Source organism: Athene cunicularia (assembly GCF_003259725.1).
Source record: "Athene cunicularia isolate RWA chromosome Z unlocalized genomic scaffold, athCun1 chrZ_part1, whole genome shotgun sequence".
In the NCBI taxonomy this organism is placed as follows: Eukaryota; Metazoa; Chordata; class Aves; order Strigiformes; family Strigidae; genus Athene; species Athene cunicularia.
This window is the reverse complement of record NW_020799142.1, coordinates 30,886,817-30,904,214: the sequence shown is the minus strand read 5'-3', so window position 1 is coordinate 30,904,214 and position 17,398 is coordinate 30,886,817. Positions and strand designations below refer to the sequence as shown.

The following is a 17,398-nucleotide window of genomic DNA, read 5'->3' as shown; positions in this document are numbered from 1 at the left end:
CAAAAAACCCAACACTCAGGCACATGAAGGATAAGAAAGTGCCTGGGAACAGCTAGCATGTGTTTACCAAGAGAAAATCATGCCTGACAAGCTGACTGAATTCTGTGATGTTCTTCAGATGAGTGACTCTGTGGATGAGAGAAGTGGATTATGTTTACCTTAAATCTAACAAAACCTTCAGCTCGGTCTCTCATGGTGTCCTTTTAGACAAACAAGTAAGATATGGTTTGGATAGTTAGACTATATGGTGGATGGGAATCAGCTGGACCCCCAAGTTCAAATGGATATGATGAGCAGTACAAAGTCCAGCTCACAGCAAATTATTAGTAGCATTCTCAGAGGTCAATTGCAAGACAGTATTTTGAATATCTTTACTAACAACTGAATGCTGGGACAGAAGGTATCTTCATGAGTGGCACCTAACTGACTGATGTGGTTGATACACTGGCAAGTAGGGTATATACACAGAGGGGACATTACTAGACTGGAAGAATGTTCTGACAAGAGCTGCATGAAGTTCAGCAGAAACAAATGCTGAGCCTGCACCTGGGATGGACAACATCATGCAGGAGTACCACCTGGGCACCATTGGAGAGAAAACAGCTTTGCCAAAAAGGACATGAAAGTCCTGGTGGCTGAGCTGACCATGAACCAACAATGTGCCCTTACAGTGAAGGTGACCAGATGCCTCCTGGATCGTATTAGTAAAAGTGTAGCCAGCAGGTCCAAGGAAGTGATGCTTAGACCTTTATTTGACCCTTGTGGGAATGTATCTGGAAAAGGCTGTCTCTTTTGGGCTTCACAGTGCAAGAAATAACTTGATGTACTGGGGTGAGTTCAGCAGAAATCCCCAAGATGGTCTTGGGGATAGAGCACAAAAAGAAACAGGAGAGGTTGAGAAATATGAGCCTGTGGATTTGTCTGATGAATCAAAGGAAAAAATTTTGCTGTCTTCAGCCACCTAATAGCTGACAGAGAGAAGACAAAACAGATTATTCTTGGAGGTGCACAGTGAAAGAAGGAGAAGAAATGAAAAAAGATTTACAGCATAATGTAATCTAATGAATTATGAGGGTGTTTTTCCACCATGAGAGTGGTTAAACAGTGGAACAAGCATCCAGGGAGGCTGTGAGATTTCCTTCCTTAGAGGTATCAAAACTTGATTGAAAATGACATGAGTAATCTGATCTGGGTGAACCCACTATGAGCAGGAGTTTGGACTGGATAACCTACAAAGAACTCTCCCATCCTAAAACATATTATGATTCTCTGATTTCTATATATATACTTTAGCAGAATATATTTAATTGCAGCTTGAAAAATTTGTGTGAGCCGTAGCAACTGCCTTTTCTCTCTGAAATAGGATCTACATCTCTTTTTTTCCACACATTTTTTCTCAAAGATATCATGCCTATCCTCTTATTAATATTCCTTCCATCGAGTACAACAAAACTTTACCACAGGCAGTTGTCATTTTCTAAACCATTTAATAACACTCATTTTATTTCTAAGGGTAAAAAAAAATAATGGGGTGATAACATGTCCTGAATTGCTAGTGACAGTAACTGTTAAGGCTTCAAGCACTTACTGGTTTTCATCAGCTGTTTCTTTTAGTATGAGCAATTTTATTCCTCCAAACCTAGGCTTATTTATGTATTTAAGAAGAAAAAAACAGCCATTAGGAAAGTGTGAGCAAGCTTCCTGAGAGAAATCAAATGAGTTATTGTCTGTCTTTGTCATTGTTATACCTGTGTGGCTCCGTACCGATGTTACATTTCCCCTCTGTAGTCTGAACCATGATGCATCCAGACATGCAGGGCAATCTGCACCAGTTTTACCTACCAGCCACAGTGATTATCAGTGATAAAATGCTGTTAATATTTCATTGGCCAGATTAGGCTACTCCTGAGAAATTGTAACTTTCTTCCCTCTTAACCCCTTAATACTCTATGTTTTAAGGTATTGTTTAGTCACCACATAATATTATTTATTTATTTATTTATTTATTTATCATAATTTATGGTTTATCTATTTCCTGTCCTTCACTTTCTTTTCTGTCTGGGAAGATGCAGAAGCAGCAGTTCACCTTCCTGCTTGTATCCCAGGTTACAACCCACCATTTCTGGACAAACTTAAGAAAGGACAGAAGGGCAGCCTGTTTTCTGGCAACTACACTACACACACTGTCTTTTCTCCTTTTCAGTGACATTTCCAGAGCCCAGACAGACTGCAGGTTTGAACTAACTAGCTGACTGAAACATGGGAAATAAATAAATGTCAGAAACCAGCTCTAATCTGCAGAAAAGCTGATGCTGAAAGCCTTCTGGTACTGAAGTGACTCTTTAGAGCAGTGTTTTGTCAACATCCAGTTCCAAGTTTTGCTGCAAGTTCAACTTTTTCTGTCAGGTATATTGAAGACGCTCGGTCTGATCCCAGCAGCATTTGGGGTATGTGTGTGTTTATGGCTGTAGATGCACATTCACATATGCTGCCAGGTAAACTGAGCTACAGCACTATGAGTGGTGGACTGTAAAGTCTATTATCTGGATGATAATATGAGTTTTTCAACTGTAATCATGATTTGGGCTCCCAGGGTGTGTTAATAGAGCATCTTTTACACATCAAAATAATACCTGCATAACTACATGGATACGTCACGGGTAGAGGAGGTAAAACAGATGCTTCTGGCAAGGAGTTTCCAACATTCTGTTTGTTAAGATTCTGTTTTCTCAGTCTACCCCTGAGCTAGCATAATAAAGATATAATTTGTCTTCCTTCCCTCCACCATCCCTCCACCTTCACTCTTCTTCTTATCTCTTCTTGTCTCTCCGCTATATCTTTTCCTTTGTGACAACAAACAAGAATTATCCTCCCAGCCAACTTGTTTGGTTTCAGTCAGAAATTAAGATTCTAGGAAAAAAAAAAAAAAACCCAAACAAAAAACAACGACAAAAAAACAACAACAAAACCCCAAACTACTGATTAATCCTCAAGCATAATTATTGGTTAAGTTTCTGTTAGTAAAGTATCCAAGTTGCCTTGGGCATATATGCAAGAAAGTTTGGGGCTATATTCAACAAAGTTAAGGTTCTGCCAGCCGTTAGATGTTACTTTGCTTGCTTTAAGGTGCTCAGTCTTCTGAGTAAAAATCAAAGCCCACAGGCAGCAAATACAGAAGGGTTATCCAAAGAAACATCTTGCTGAATGGGGAGCTTGCCAACAGGACAAGCTAACCACAGATGTACTAACAAGTTACCACGGAAACTATCCGAGTGAATGTTAGCCTGCAGCAAAAGTGAGGCAATTTGAGCGAGGTTAGCAGGCAATAAGAGAGCTTGTTATGTCTAATTAGCTAAATGCATTCTTACAGCTCTTCCTACCCACCAGCCATTTAAGATTTTTAAATTTTCTCCCTCAGCACACTCATTTCTCATTGCTATCCCCTTCATATGAGGTTCTTCAGACTCAATATTTTATTATGCATTGTCTACGCTGGTGGATCACATCACATGATGGAGCTAAGTGGATGCTCCTTATGCAGCTGTCATTCCCATTTTAAGCTTCTTATGTCACAAACCTCTTTCTTTCAATGTTCTTGTGCCCAAGAAAAGACCCTTTACTCATCCATGAGCTCTCCTTTCACCACATTAGAAAGGAGCTGAAGAGGAAGTTTCCAGTGAAGATCCTGTTAATTTTTTCGGTCAATTCATATTCTGGAAAATTATACTATTTTGCCTGAACTAATATTGACATGGGGAAGATCAATGTCATTAGTTTAATAAAGATAGTGTGCAATTATTTCCCATAAAGAGATTGTTTGACAAACCTTTCCAATAAAATTCAAAATTACTAAAACACTCAAAATTAATTACATGTGCCAGGAAAAAAGCAGCAGCTCACCACTCCCATTTTCTGATATAATATCCCCCTCTCACTGGATCAATTAATTTTTTGTTTGAAAAGCAACTGAAGTAATAGGTGGAAAGGTGAAACCTTGTCCTGTAAATTGCACGTAAGGCACTTTGAAATCTCACACATATCAACACTTGCTTACTTCAACAGACAATTTCTGAAAGAAAAAAAAAATTTTAAAAAAATCCATTGCAGTCCAAATCTCTATAAATCCATTGTAAATTCTTCCTCTGCCTCCCTTCTGTGAAATACCCACTTCAGCAGCCAAGACAGAATCCCTGAATCCCAGCAGATGACAATTGCATGGAGATGAAGGGACAGGGACAGATCTGTTGCAATTGTTTTTTCACTGCCAGGAACTTTACATGGTGTTCTCTATCTGCCTTCAAACTGTGTCTGGGAGTATGTTTAGATGTGAAAACGGTACACCAGAATATATGTGTATTGTACTCCACGTAGAGTGAAGCAATATGTGGTGTCAGGACACACAACACTATTCACTATATTCGTAACTGATATTTTTTATGACCGTTTTATTCCACTGGTGGAAACTGATATTCAGCTTCAGCACAAAGGGAATTTTCAGAGCTTAATTCCAGTAGTCTGTTCATATGTCTAAAAATGACACATTTTACTGAACACAAGCTTTGGATACTTTGACTGAAAAGATTATTTCAGTTTTGTGTATCAACAATATTTTTGTTTGGTTGTGTGTGGGTTTTTTACTTCATTTACCATTCTTCTTTGTGACTATATATTCAAACACACACAAATCAATATAAAACTCTTTCTGCTTCTTCCTTATCTTCTATTTGGTTGTCAAAATTTCCTTGTGACCTCCTTCAAATTTCGTGTATCACATTTCCCAATCTTCAGCAGACAATGGTGGAAAATAATGCACTGAAAGCATTGTCCTGCTCTGCTCTCCTCACTGACTCCTGCTCTGTTTTCTTATCTTCTCATGTCAGTGAAGTGATTGCGGGACAAAATATTGCTGGTAGAGGCTGTTACTCCCATCTTCAAAGTAATATAATGACAGAGAGATTTGCATAGGTTATGAGGCATTAAGTGGATTTACTCAGTACCCAGTCTGCTTAGTGCCTGAGTCCTAATGAAGAACTGAATTCATGTGAATAGTGGAATTTTAATGTCTAACAAATAAGTGAAAATAGCTTACACCAGCATAAAGATAGATAAAAGATATGGGGGCTGGTTGTACTGGGCTGATAATTAACTTGTGCTTACAGAGTGATAGAAATCACTTGATGTGTTAAAATACCACTATTAATGCTTTATTTGCTTTTATATATATATATATATATATATATATATATATATATATAAAAGTCTAATGTGCATTTTAACTTCTTTTACATTTAAAGTTTTAATAAACATCTGTTGTTAACAGATGATAATTGATTTTGGTTTTGTTGCTTTAAAAAAAAAAAAATAAAATTCCCTTACTTGTCAACTTAAAACTACAATTCCTAGATTTTTTTCCTTACAAAAACTTGGTCCCCTCTTGTGGATGTTCCAAGCTGAACTGATGTAGAAATGTCTGCTTTTTGTAACCATCTTATGGCCATTTATGTCCTCAGCTGAGTGTTGCAATCAAAGTACCTTTAAAGATGATGGACAATTTAGAAAATTGTCAGATCTCTGAAAAATGCTTTGAGCAATTGACCCGTACTTGTTCATCTTGAAGATTGATGCTAAAAATTTAACACTTCCACATTCTCTTCAAATTAGACCCAGAGCTATTGCTGACTGATGCAAGATCATGTGTGGCTTTGAGTATCCAATTCAGTCAGATCCTGAGGCCATCTCTCTAGAAACATTTCCTGGTATAAAGATGCTTTAACCCACTCATCAGTCTTACTTTTGACAAGATGAAGTCAAAAGAGTATGGTCTGTAGTAGAGAACAACTTCAGTCTAACCTGCAGACATCACCCTGATTCCATAGTGATTTTTACATAAAATTAGATGTTGATTTAATTATTTAGCCTTACATCTGTGGAATAATAAAGTCACATTATCACAAGTTGGAAGCAATAGACCTAGGACCCTCATGTGTTTTGCTTGCTTTGCAATTAGGCAATTGCGTGGACAAAGTTTCTCACTATTGAAAACATTTGCCCAAAGCAGGAATGAAATTATCTGGAGTCATAGCTCGGGTGTTGCAAGGATACTGTAGATTCAAATTGTGGACAAAATAGATCCAAAAGGGAAAGAAATATTAGACAGAAATCAGTGCTGGCAGTAATGTCTATCACGAAAGATTCTAAAAAACTCCAGGAATTATTCAAATGTGATTTAGCATTGGATCCAGATTTTTTTTTTTTTTTCATATGAAAAAGAGTGAGAGAGATGTATTTAAAGAAATAGGCAGTAATAACTTAGAGTTTTCATAGAAGAGTGCAGTAATGACCGTAGCAGTTCAGAGGAAATGTCAGTCTAATCTAACAGCTGTCACTAGTGAAGAGCAAAGAGTTCAGTGATATTTCATCTGATTACTTTCCCAGCCTCCAACAATTCTCTGTTCCCTTGGATCTAATGAGGATATGATTCTTTCTAGCTCAGAACACAGAGTTTAAGCTGTGTTTCGTGTCCCACCTTCGTGACTAACCAGGTCAGAAGTGCATAACTTGGGATAGATGAATCTCTCAGATTTTGTCAAGAAATTTAATTTTTCTCAAGACTATTTTATAGTTTTCCGTTAAAAAATGAGTAAATTACATTTACAATGCCACACTCTCCATCCTCCATCCCCTAAAAATAAGACACAAAGCTCATCACAGAAGCCCCAGAGAATCCTGTCATTTTCCGCATGGTAAAAACCTCATTTTCCTTCCTGTTCAAATGCAAAAGCCAGGTTATGAGGGGAAGGGAAAGAATATCTGAGCCTCTGTAATGCAAGTGCCTTCAGAAGGTGGAACAGCTGAGGATGTGAGATATGTAGTGCTGTTCCATGTGCTATTTCCATACCATCCAGTCTGTCAGGGCAAAAGTTCACGCAGGAAGACCACAGCTTCTCCTCAGCCCAGTCTGCTAATCCTGTCTACACCCATAGCCATTGATACTAAACCCCATCCTGATCACCAGTAATTCTTAAGTGTGAAACCAGTAAAAAGTATCACAGAGTGGCAAGGCAAGAAGGAAAACATGGAAAACTTACAAGACACAAGCTTTCATGTAAGTCTGGGGAAGGAGAAAGAGCAACAGAACTAATTGCAGTACCCTTACAATAATGATTAATTGTACGGCAGTTTTTATCTCATCTACCCTTGTAATCTAGAAAGCTAGCAAAGCTGAGCCTGCAGAATTGCCTGCCATGAAGTCAGAGTGAGGTTTATTCAGCTAATTACTTCTGAAGACTTCCAAATGGATTTAGGAGTAATGGTGTTGACATGAAATTCTCCTCTCATGTTTCTGCAGTGTGTTACTCATTTACTGCTCGGGCTGCTGAAAAGAGGTGTCTGCTTCTGCATAGACTGAGGGAAAAAATAAGGTGCACATGTGTGGTTGAATGAAAAATGCTGGTTTGTGTCAGCAGAAACTAGTTGTGAATTCTAGTGGAATCTCGGCCAAAACAAATTGGTAACTGCAGTGTAAACATTTGTGAATGTGATTATAAATAAAGGTTAAAATGTTTATGGTTGCTGAAAGAAAAGTTTCAACATTATAATTTTAAAGAGCAATTAACCTTAGTTTATTTAAAATTCTGAAACAAAACAGAATGTTTGCGTTGAGAGAGATGGAAACTGGAGATTTTAACACAAAAGATATTTGTTTTACTTTTGCATTTGCTGTACATTTATTTAGACCTGAAAAAATAGTCATGTTGGATGTCTCACCACAGAGAGAAAACACTGGTTATTCACAAAAGCCTGGTCCTCAACATTTCTTTCAGCCTGAATTGATTTCCACTTGATCTTTTTTTTTTTCCACTCCTTTCAGGGGTGTTATTGCTCAGTGGAAAGAATATGATAGGCAGTTTATAAATGTAAATATCTGAAGAAAGAGAAGAAGGGTAAAAGGGCTTGGAACAATTTTTTCTTCTTTTAAAAAGATATTCCATGACAAATATTATTTGAACAAATAACAACAGTGCTGTTTGTCTTAAAAAGACAAAAAGATTGATTTTTCTGTTTTTTTTTTTTCTGGTTCTGCTCAGGTTTCCAACCCCAGCCACTGCTGTAATATCCAAGTATTTGAGCTTTGACCTGAACAATAGCATTTCACACTTGGAAAGTTCCTTATACCAGCCTGTAGAAAGTCTCTGCCACCATGCTTGTTGATATGACACTTGTCCAAGGAAAAAAATAAATGTCAAAAATGACATAGGTATAATAGAACTGCTTTTGGGTTAGTGGATTGGGCTGCGTGTTTCTCAAAACAAGAATCAAATGATTACATTGAAAGCCTTTGTCTCTGGGAAAGGCAGGTAGCAAAGTAGGAACATTCAGCTCAGCCCTCTCTGGACCCAGTCCCATCTATCAAAATATAGAACCTGTCCTCATCCAGATTACTGGGTAGGTCCCTGATGCTTGTCAGTGATGGGTGGCCAAGGACCACCTAATTTCTTCCTGGTACTTTAGACATAGAATGATGAACTAAGAGTAGTGAAAACTGCTCAGTCCTTGTTCATCATTAATGAGAAAACTCACAGGTCCTGTGCATGAGTACCTTCATCATAAACTCAGTGGTTAGTGATGGGATTAAAACTATTATAATTTAATTCAGATAGGCAATAGACATTTTTTGCTTTTTATTGTCCAGGATAGTATTCATCTTCTGGACTCATGAGATTACTTTCCTTTTTCTCTTTGCAAATTTTCTCATGAGAGACTGAGGAAATTGTGAATACACTAACAGAAACACAAAATCATGTAGGTTGGAAAAGACCTTGAAGCTCCTCCAGTCCAACCATTAACCTCACCCTGACCGTTCCCAACTCCCCCAGATCCCTCAGCGCTGGCTCAGCCCGACTCTCCAACCCCTCCAGGGATCCCGGGGACTCCCCCCTGCCCTGGGCAGCCCATTCCAACGCCCAACAGCCCCTTCTGCACAGAAATCCTTCCTCAGAGCCAGCCTGACCCTGCCCTGGGCAGCTTGAGGCCATTCCCTCGGGGCCTGGCGCTGGGGCCTTGGCTCCAGAGACTCATCCCCCCTCTCTGCCCCCTCCTGGCAGGGAGTTGCCGAGGGCCAGGAGGTCTCCCCTCAGCCTCCTCTTCTCCAGACTGAACCCCCCCAGTTCCCCCAGCTGCTCCCCAGCAGACCTGTGCTCCAGACCCTGCCCCAGCTCCGCTGCCCTTCTCTGGACATGCTCAAGTCACTCAATGGCCTTTTTGGGGTGAGGGGCCCAACACTGAACCCACTAAGCGAGGGGCGGCCTCCCCAGTGCCGAGCCCAGGGCTCAGATCCCTTCCCTGTCCCTGCTGGCCACACCAGTGCTGACACAAGCCAGGATGCCATTGGCCTCCTTGGCCCCCTGGGCACACTGCTGGCTCCTGTTCAGCCGGCTGTCAATCACACCCCAGTCCCTCTCTGACTGGCAGCTCTCCAGCCACTCCTCCCCAGGCCTGTAGCCCCCCTGGGGGTTGTTGTGGCCCAAGGGCAGCCCCCGGCATTTGCCCTCAGTGAAACTCCCCCAGTTGGGCTCAGCCCATGGCTCCAGCCTGGCCAGGTCTCTCTGCAGAGCCTCCCTGCCCTCGAGCAGATCAACACTCCCACCCAGCTGGGTGTCACCTGCAAACTGACTGAGGGTGCCCTCGATCCCCTCCTCTGGGTCATCAGTAAAGATGTTAAACCGGAGTGGCCCCAACACCCAGCCCTGGGGGACACCACTCGTGACCGGCCGCCAACTGGATTTAACTCCCTTCACCACAACTCTTTGGGCTTGGCTGCACAATAATTTTTTACCCAGCGAAGCGTGTGCCCATCCAAGCCATGAGCAGCCGGTTTCACCAGGAGAATGTTGTGGGAAATGGTGTCAAATGTCTTACTAAAGTCAAGGTAGACAACACCCACAGCCTTTCCCTCATCCCATAAGCAGGTCGCCCTGTTGTAGAAGGAGATCAGGTCTGTCCGTCAGGACCTGCCTTTCATAACCCCATGCTGACTGGGCCTGATCCCCTGGTTGTCCCACATGTGTTGTATGATGGTACTCAGGATGAGCTGCTTCATCAGCTTCCTGGGAAATACCTTTGTTCTCTTCAGTTTTTTCCTATGGCATATATTTGTACCTGTACCAAAAGTATATTATGTTTTTTCTCATATGTTGAGGGAATGGACTGTGATGGAAAGGGGCCCAAATATTTGTGTGGATTCTTCAGGATTGCCTGCCTATCTCTAAACTGATATCTAAATTTTAATAAACAACCTGACATCTGGTTATTGTTTTCTGGAATGGGGAGTGTTGGGAAACAGAAAAAAATCCACCAGAGTTGAAGGGAAAGGATATGGATCTTTCCTAGGCATCATTCAGAATACTTGTGGCTTTTCCTACTGATTTCATTGCTTAGTGTGGTGCAAACAAGGCTGTTCAAGATGCTTCACTCCCTATGGTCTTAAACAGTTATCTTTTGTTTACAGCTCACATAAGTTATTGCCTGTCAAAAATACAGAGCTTGATCAAAAACCACTGGAATTCGTCCTATTAACCTCAGTAGGATTTAGGTGAGCACTCTGTTGAGAAACATGAGTCCCCTTCTGTCTCTGAGTCATCATTAAAATGACATGTCTTCAGCAAAGAAAAAACTCACAGAATAAAGCTTTTGGATCTATAGTTATCATGTTTCCCATTAACATATAGTTATATGTTTCCCATTTCAACATTAATGAGACTGCAAAATTAATAGAAGTCAGTAACAAATGTTTAGGAGAATCCTTGCAACCCTTACTACCTCACTTGCAGTTTCTAGACCCCTCCATGGCAACCTGGAGGTCCCCATCACAGGGGGAAAACCATCATCTCAAGTAGACCGTGCTGTTGAAGGGACGAGATGCACAAGTGGAAATGAACTCTTTTCCTGCATGAAGACCACCATTATTTTAGCCAAGGTGTTGTGGTTGACTCTGCTAATACAATCTCTGTCAAGGAAATCTACTTTGGGACACTTTTGTTGCTGCCTTGACCAAAGGAGAGACAAAACTCAGTGGAAAATAGCCTGATCCTGATGGAGATTTCCCAGATAATGACAGTCCAAGGGCAGAGGTAGACTATTGATCTGTTTAGTTTCTTTGCACTTCCCTTCTCAGATACAGATATTTTTATGCTCTGCCTGTGGGGGCCAATGATTACCAGTGCCTCCCCACCCACCGCCCAGCCCAGGTGTCTTCGCGCTCTCTTTCTGGTTGTGCAGAAGCTGACCTTAGTGGGGAGCTGACTGTCTTAAAGATGGCAGCTCATCCATCACAGCTTTCTCAGACTGTCAGCATTGCATTTAATCTCACTTGCAATTTTCCGAGGGAGGTTTGCAAAAGCCACAAACAGAATTTTAATGCTATGAAATGTGGTTTGTAGCCAGAGAATACGTCCCGTCAGTATGAAGTTGTGCTGCATTCCAGCTGCCCTGAACTGTCCAGAGATGAAAACTACCAAAGTCAACCTACAGTCCCATGAGTTATCCACTGTCCACATGCTGTTGTAACCAGCTATCTTCCCTCTCAACTCACACATGCCCAAAAGGGCAGTCAGAATCACGCACTTTTCAAGGAAGATGTGAAATTACTGGTTTCCTGGGGGTCACACATCATGCTCATGAGGTTTTATTGACCATTTTATGGACTTGTCCTGGGAGATCTTACTCTTTGGTTATACTGCAAGCTTCATGCCTTCCTTCTGGAAGTTGTGATTCAAACCCCTCCCAGATAATCACGATTTTTAAAGCTTGGATCAAACTCAGAAAGTTTCTGCCAGCTTTTAAATTTTCATTTTTTATTATCTTAACTTCATCATTCTTTCCTCTTAGTTCCCTTCTTAAGGCTTACCAGCAAAGGAATGAGCTAAATTGGAATCAATATAACCAGAATTATACTCTGGGAAACAGTGCCAGATTCAATCAGGGAGGGTTACTCTAAAGATGAGATATAAAGCCCTGCTTCCCAGATATATATTCAACAGAATGACCTCGCTCTCTGACCTGTCTGTCCATGTCATGCTGACAGATCATATCTTCCGCTGCTACAGACCCGCGGAAGCTGCAGTTTGTCAACAAGTCCCTGAGCTGTGCAGACCTGGGATGGATTTCTATGATAGTTTCTCTTCTAGCAATAAAATGGGAACAAGGTAAATCCCTGGAATTATGAGGGTGTCAGTGACCTCATCAAGGGCTTTATCCCTTGTTTCTCATTCCATAGATGTCTAGCCTCTTGACCAAATTATGAACAGAAAGAAAAATGTGTACTTTTCCAGTAGACATCTCTCTATATTTATGGTTTCTTCAGCAAACAGATTAATTAAATTACCATAGCTATATTTTTATTGTTGCTGGAAGCAGTAATGATAATTATGACAACATTAGATTTCTGAAAAGCCTCTTTTCAGCCTTGAAGCTGAAAAGCTTCAGTTAAATGTCCTGAATTTGTTTGTGCCAGGTGTCCTTCTCATGCTGAATTAGTTCATTAAACTTCACCAAAGCAGTTAATCAGTTCCCGAGGGCAAGATTTAAGAAAAGTAGCAGGCTTTGAAATGAACTATTGTCATTAATAACTTTAATGTTTTCTCTGTAATTTGACATGAAACTGGAGTCCAGAAACAAACTTTTGCTGCTTTATATAGAAATCCAGCCAAATTTGGCCAAGTTACAAGCCTCCAGCCACATAGACACTGGGAGGAAGTTTTTCTGTACAATTTATTTCTCTTGAGTATTCTCCAGTTCTCACAGCTCTTAGCAGTCTTGTTTTATTACAGAGCATAGTATGCCTTCCCTGCAGTTGTTCTTCCTTGCAGGTGGGAGAAAACATAGTTTTGATCCTAGAAAAGACAAAAAAAAAAAAAAAAAAAAAAGAAAAAAAAAAAAAAAAAAAAAAGAGTGGAACAAAAGAGGAATTACATGGTCAAAGACTAGACAATCACAGAGCAAAAGGAAGACAACACTTTATATTTGAGTATTGCTGTGCTTGCAACCTAATTATATTTACGACCTCACCATTCTTTAACATTAGGAAGGTTCAATTTATGGGCATTTTTTTTTTCCTTTTAGGTAATGAATGTATAATATCTTCACTGAAACTGCAGCTCTGTGTAATCATTTGCTCAGAACTGCAGTCTCTTTAACAAAATAAAATAAAACCCCCCTTTCAGCTCAAACAATGCATAGCAAGGGAAAAAAAATGATTATAAACTCCAAAATAGACCAAAATACTCTTCTATCCAGACAATCAATTTCTCAATGGTGCCCAATAGACATATTGAATCACACATTTTGCTTACACAGCTGCCCAGAGAAAAACAAGGACCATATTGCTACCCATCTCCTTTTGCTAAAGGTTGGCAATTATAGCAGTTGGAAAGCAGTAACAATCTTTCATTGTGTCAGTGACTATTGTTCAGGTTGGCATACAACCTTCCTGCTTATCCTTACAATATTTTTAATTAAATTATGATTATACCTGTAGCATAGAGGAATGATCCTACTAATGTTACAAACTGAAATGTGACTCAATGCCAAGGTGATGGGAAGGAATTCTGTGGTCTGTGCTATGCGGGTACACGCCCAGTGCAAATTTACTTCCAGGTTGTATGTATGAACTGATTTTCAATTTCATCCCAAATCATGTTTCTCACTGTGCCCATCTTTAGAGAGAGATGTCAAAACATCCTCATGGTAGGTATAAGAGAGTTTGTTTGTATCTTGAAACACAGTTTATTTCCCTGATAAATATGAATGACATTTTGGGTGCATGAAGGTAGAAATAAAATTTAGAAAATCCCACGAGATTAGTCTCGTGGTAGACAGTAGCAATTGAGACTATTCATAGCCTGTTATGTAGCCTTTCACAAGGCTGTCTCAAAGTATTTTTTTGCCTTTTTATCCAGATGGTTGAAAACTCACTTGAATAAATCATGATATCCAAACACAAATAAAAACAAAGGCTGGAATTTCTGACCTAGAATTTGAATATACAGCATACATATCATTCACACAGTTCATTCATTCATTTTTATGTTCAAATACTGAAAAGAAAAGACACTCTATCAGCTGGAAAGCTAGTTTAATATTTGGAAGCTCATAGAGTTTGCTCCTTGTTTTGCTGCAGACTTGCTACATGTTACTGGATGAGCTCCCAAGTGCAAAAAGTACCTTAAGTGGTAGACAGCAGCAGTCCTTATGATAAACATATAAACTCTGTTTAAACCACACTTTAATTCGCATGCTGAGCACCCCTCCATTTAGCAGGCTGGTGAGTCACATGCCAAGAGGTAGCTAATATGCAAGTTTTAGGAGTAACATCCTTGTTTCAAAATTCAGGCAAATTAAAAAAAAAAAAAATCTGCCTTGGCTACATCTAGATTCATGGTGATTCCTCGCTTTACAGTTCCTCAAAATACAAAGACATAGAACGATAAGAACATCAAGCCACTTAGGGAAAATTAGCTGAAAAACAAATAGATTTTGGGTCTTCATACAGCTCAGGCATGAGCTAAGTGATGGGATTACAGTCCTGCCAAGACCAAAACACTTAAATACATGCTTAGAAATTAATGTGACTGAAAAATCTTAAGGTATGAAAGATGGTGTGCTCGAAGGCAAGTTGCCTCCACAGGCACATGCTGAACAGAGATTTTCTAGGACCTTAATTCTGTGTAAATCTTTCTGTGTAAGTCATCCGTTCCAGTCTACTGAATAAAGATACCAGCTCTATCAAACTATAGGATTACTGCACTAAAAAGAGGAAATGCATAAAAAAAAAAAAAAAAAAAAGGTGTGTCAGAATCAGGGAAATTTTATACCTGAGCACATGAATATTGTTAGCATGCTCTGTTCAAATCCCTGCATGAATTCAATCTGATCCTTTCATTCTTGAATCTTCTCTGTTAGGTACTGTTAGAATATTTTCCTGTAAAATTAGTCAGTGATTTGAGTATCCAGAAAGTTAGACTACATATACTGTAATGTTCTCATGTTGATTCATGCTCTGTGCATTCAATATTTATGGACTTTTTTTTCCTTGTAGGTTTCAACTGAGGAAGGAATGAGCTTAGCCAGAGAATACTCCTGCTCCTTTTTTGAGACTTCAGCTGCCCTCCGCTTCTACATTGATGATGTCTTTCATGGACTAGTGAGGGAAATCCGAAGGAAAGAGTCCTCATTGCCTATGGTAGAGAAGAAAATGAAGAGGAAGGATAGTCTGTGGCGGAAACTGAAAGGATCCCTGAAGAAAAAAAAAGAGAGTACAACCTGATGGCAGTTCCCCATGAGCCACCCACCAGGAGCTGACCACAACAACCTGTAACATTTCAGAAAGACAGCATTGACACAGCATCTTCCAGATCATGTCCTGGAGTTCCTTCCCTTCAGCCCTCCTGCAGAAGTAGCTCCTTGAAGGCCCAATTCATGGTTGCCCTGTGGCTCCTCTGTATTATAAATAAAGTCACTTAACATACCCTCTCATTCCTTCTCTGCAAATCTGAGTGGAGAAAATACTGTGGTTTTTTAACTGTGGTCCCTGGCTGGTCTTCAAATGCCAGGAGTTAAGCCAGCATCCAAGGTAGAAACAATTTCCACTAGCTTTAGAACAAGGGATGCACTTATTGCCTCCTATCTACATGCATGGATCATTTTGCCATCCCAGGAATGAATAACAATGATTTCAATGAACATTTTGACTCTCTAAGGACTTTGGGATTTGACCTTCAGCTTTGCATTCACATGTAGGTTTAGGGTTAGACTATGCTCAGCCCACACACACATGTCTGTGTGCGAATATGTGTCTGTGTGAACCAGGCCCAAAGGGAATGCTAGGGCTCCTGATTTTGACCCTGTAGAGCCCTAACATCATCGTGTCCTTTCCATTTAACCAGAAAGTTCAGCAAGCATGGCACAAGTCATGCACCAGCCGTTTGGAGGCTACAGGGCTACTGCTCTGTCTCCTCTGCTTATCAGTCACCAAGATTAAATAGCAGAGGTGCTGTGTCCTACAGACATGCAGTACATTTAAATCATAGAATTGGGTTGGAAAGTATCTTTAAAGGTCATCTAGTCCAACCTTCATGCAATAAGCAGGAACATCTTCAACTAGATCAGGTTGCTCAGAGCCTTGTTCAACCTGACCTTGAAGGTTTCCAGGTATGAAGCATCTATTACACCTCTGGAAAATCTGTTCCAGTTTTCCACCATCAGCCACACTCCTGCATACCACCAAGGAGCACACAAAAGCACTGTCTGATGCTTCCCAGAGCCCTCCCTAGAGCAGTGCAGCTCTGTCCCAGCACACAACATCTGTGATGTAGCATTCAGCCCTTGACTTACTAGAGAGAATCAGGTCAGTCACCAACTTTTGCAGTCCTTGACCATCCAAGTGAATCATTTGATAGATCAGTTGGACAGGTCTTTTAAATACCCCTTTTTAAAGCTGGCATGAAGTTTAGAGTATAATCACATTGACCTTTTTTTTTTTTTTTTTTTCTCCACAAACTTCTTTTATTATTGACTTTATTTACAATTAAAATATGCATACATTTTGTCAAAAATAAAGATTGTGATTTCCATGAAACCATACTAGTAGTCAGTGTCATTTGTGTCTGTCCTGAAGTGATTGATAGAATTAGAAATATATGTATGTTAGTAAATGATCATGTTTTATTCTTCTTCTCTGACAGCTTTTCAGGGTTTCAAATAATTATGTTTTGGATGTGATGGGGGGCAGTTTATTTGTTTTGCTCAGCCAGACTTGGAAAGGTTATGGTTTCATGAAGAATCTCAATTTGTTAAAATCTGATGTCTTCTGCTTTCCTTTCTTTTCAAGAAAATTCAGTGATATTTTTTGACTTGTCAAAAATTCTCCATAAGAAGTATTACTTTATATAGTTACATAATATACGGATATATTTATATTTTGGAAATATTGTTTCAGAGGAATACAAACACATGCATATATTTAAGCTGAGTTTTCCGTTTCCAGCCTCCAAAAGCTGAAGTCTGCATTTATACTATTGTAATTACTATTATTATTTTACCTGTATTGCCACAGAGATTTTAGGTCAAGCATCCTAGAGACAAATAGATGTGCTTGTCCAAAGAGTTTATGAGCTAAGTGTCAGGGGAGAGACAACAGGAGGCTGCACTGAACAGATGGCAGCTATGAGACAATAAATAACAAGGGGAAACATCTGTGACTGTTCCAATACTGCACACTGCATAGAGGGGAACAAAGCAGTCATTCCACGCATAAGAGACCATAGAAATTACTATCCTGAGAAAACTTGAGGGATGCTCATTGGTCTTTTTCAGGCAGATGCCTAAACTTTGAGTCAACTGA

The 17,398-nt window shown here is 39.9% G+C and overlaps 1 protein-coding gene across 2 annotated transcripts in view; it reads left to right on the top strand.

Moving 5' to 3' along the window:
• Nucleotides 1-16,586, top strand: part of RIT2 (Ras like without CAAX 2) — a 173,950-nt gene extending 157,364 nt beyond the window's left edge. For both annotated transcript variants that reach the window (XM_026865584.1, XM_026865585.1), the window contains exon 5: nucleotides 15,095-16,586. In XM_026865584.1, coding sequence (XP_026721385.1) covers nucleotides 15,095-15,322 — 228 coding nt within the window. In that variant the 3' untranslated portion in view covers nucleotides 15,323-16,586. The remainder of the gene's footprint in view (nucleotides 1-15,094) is intronic.
• Nucleotides 16,587-17,398: the final 812 nt, after the last annotated feature.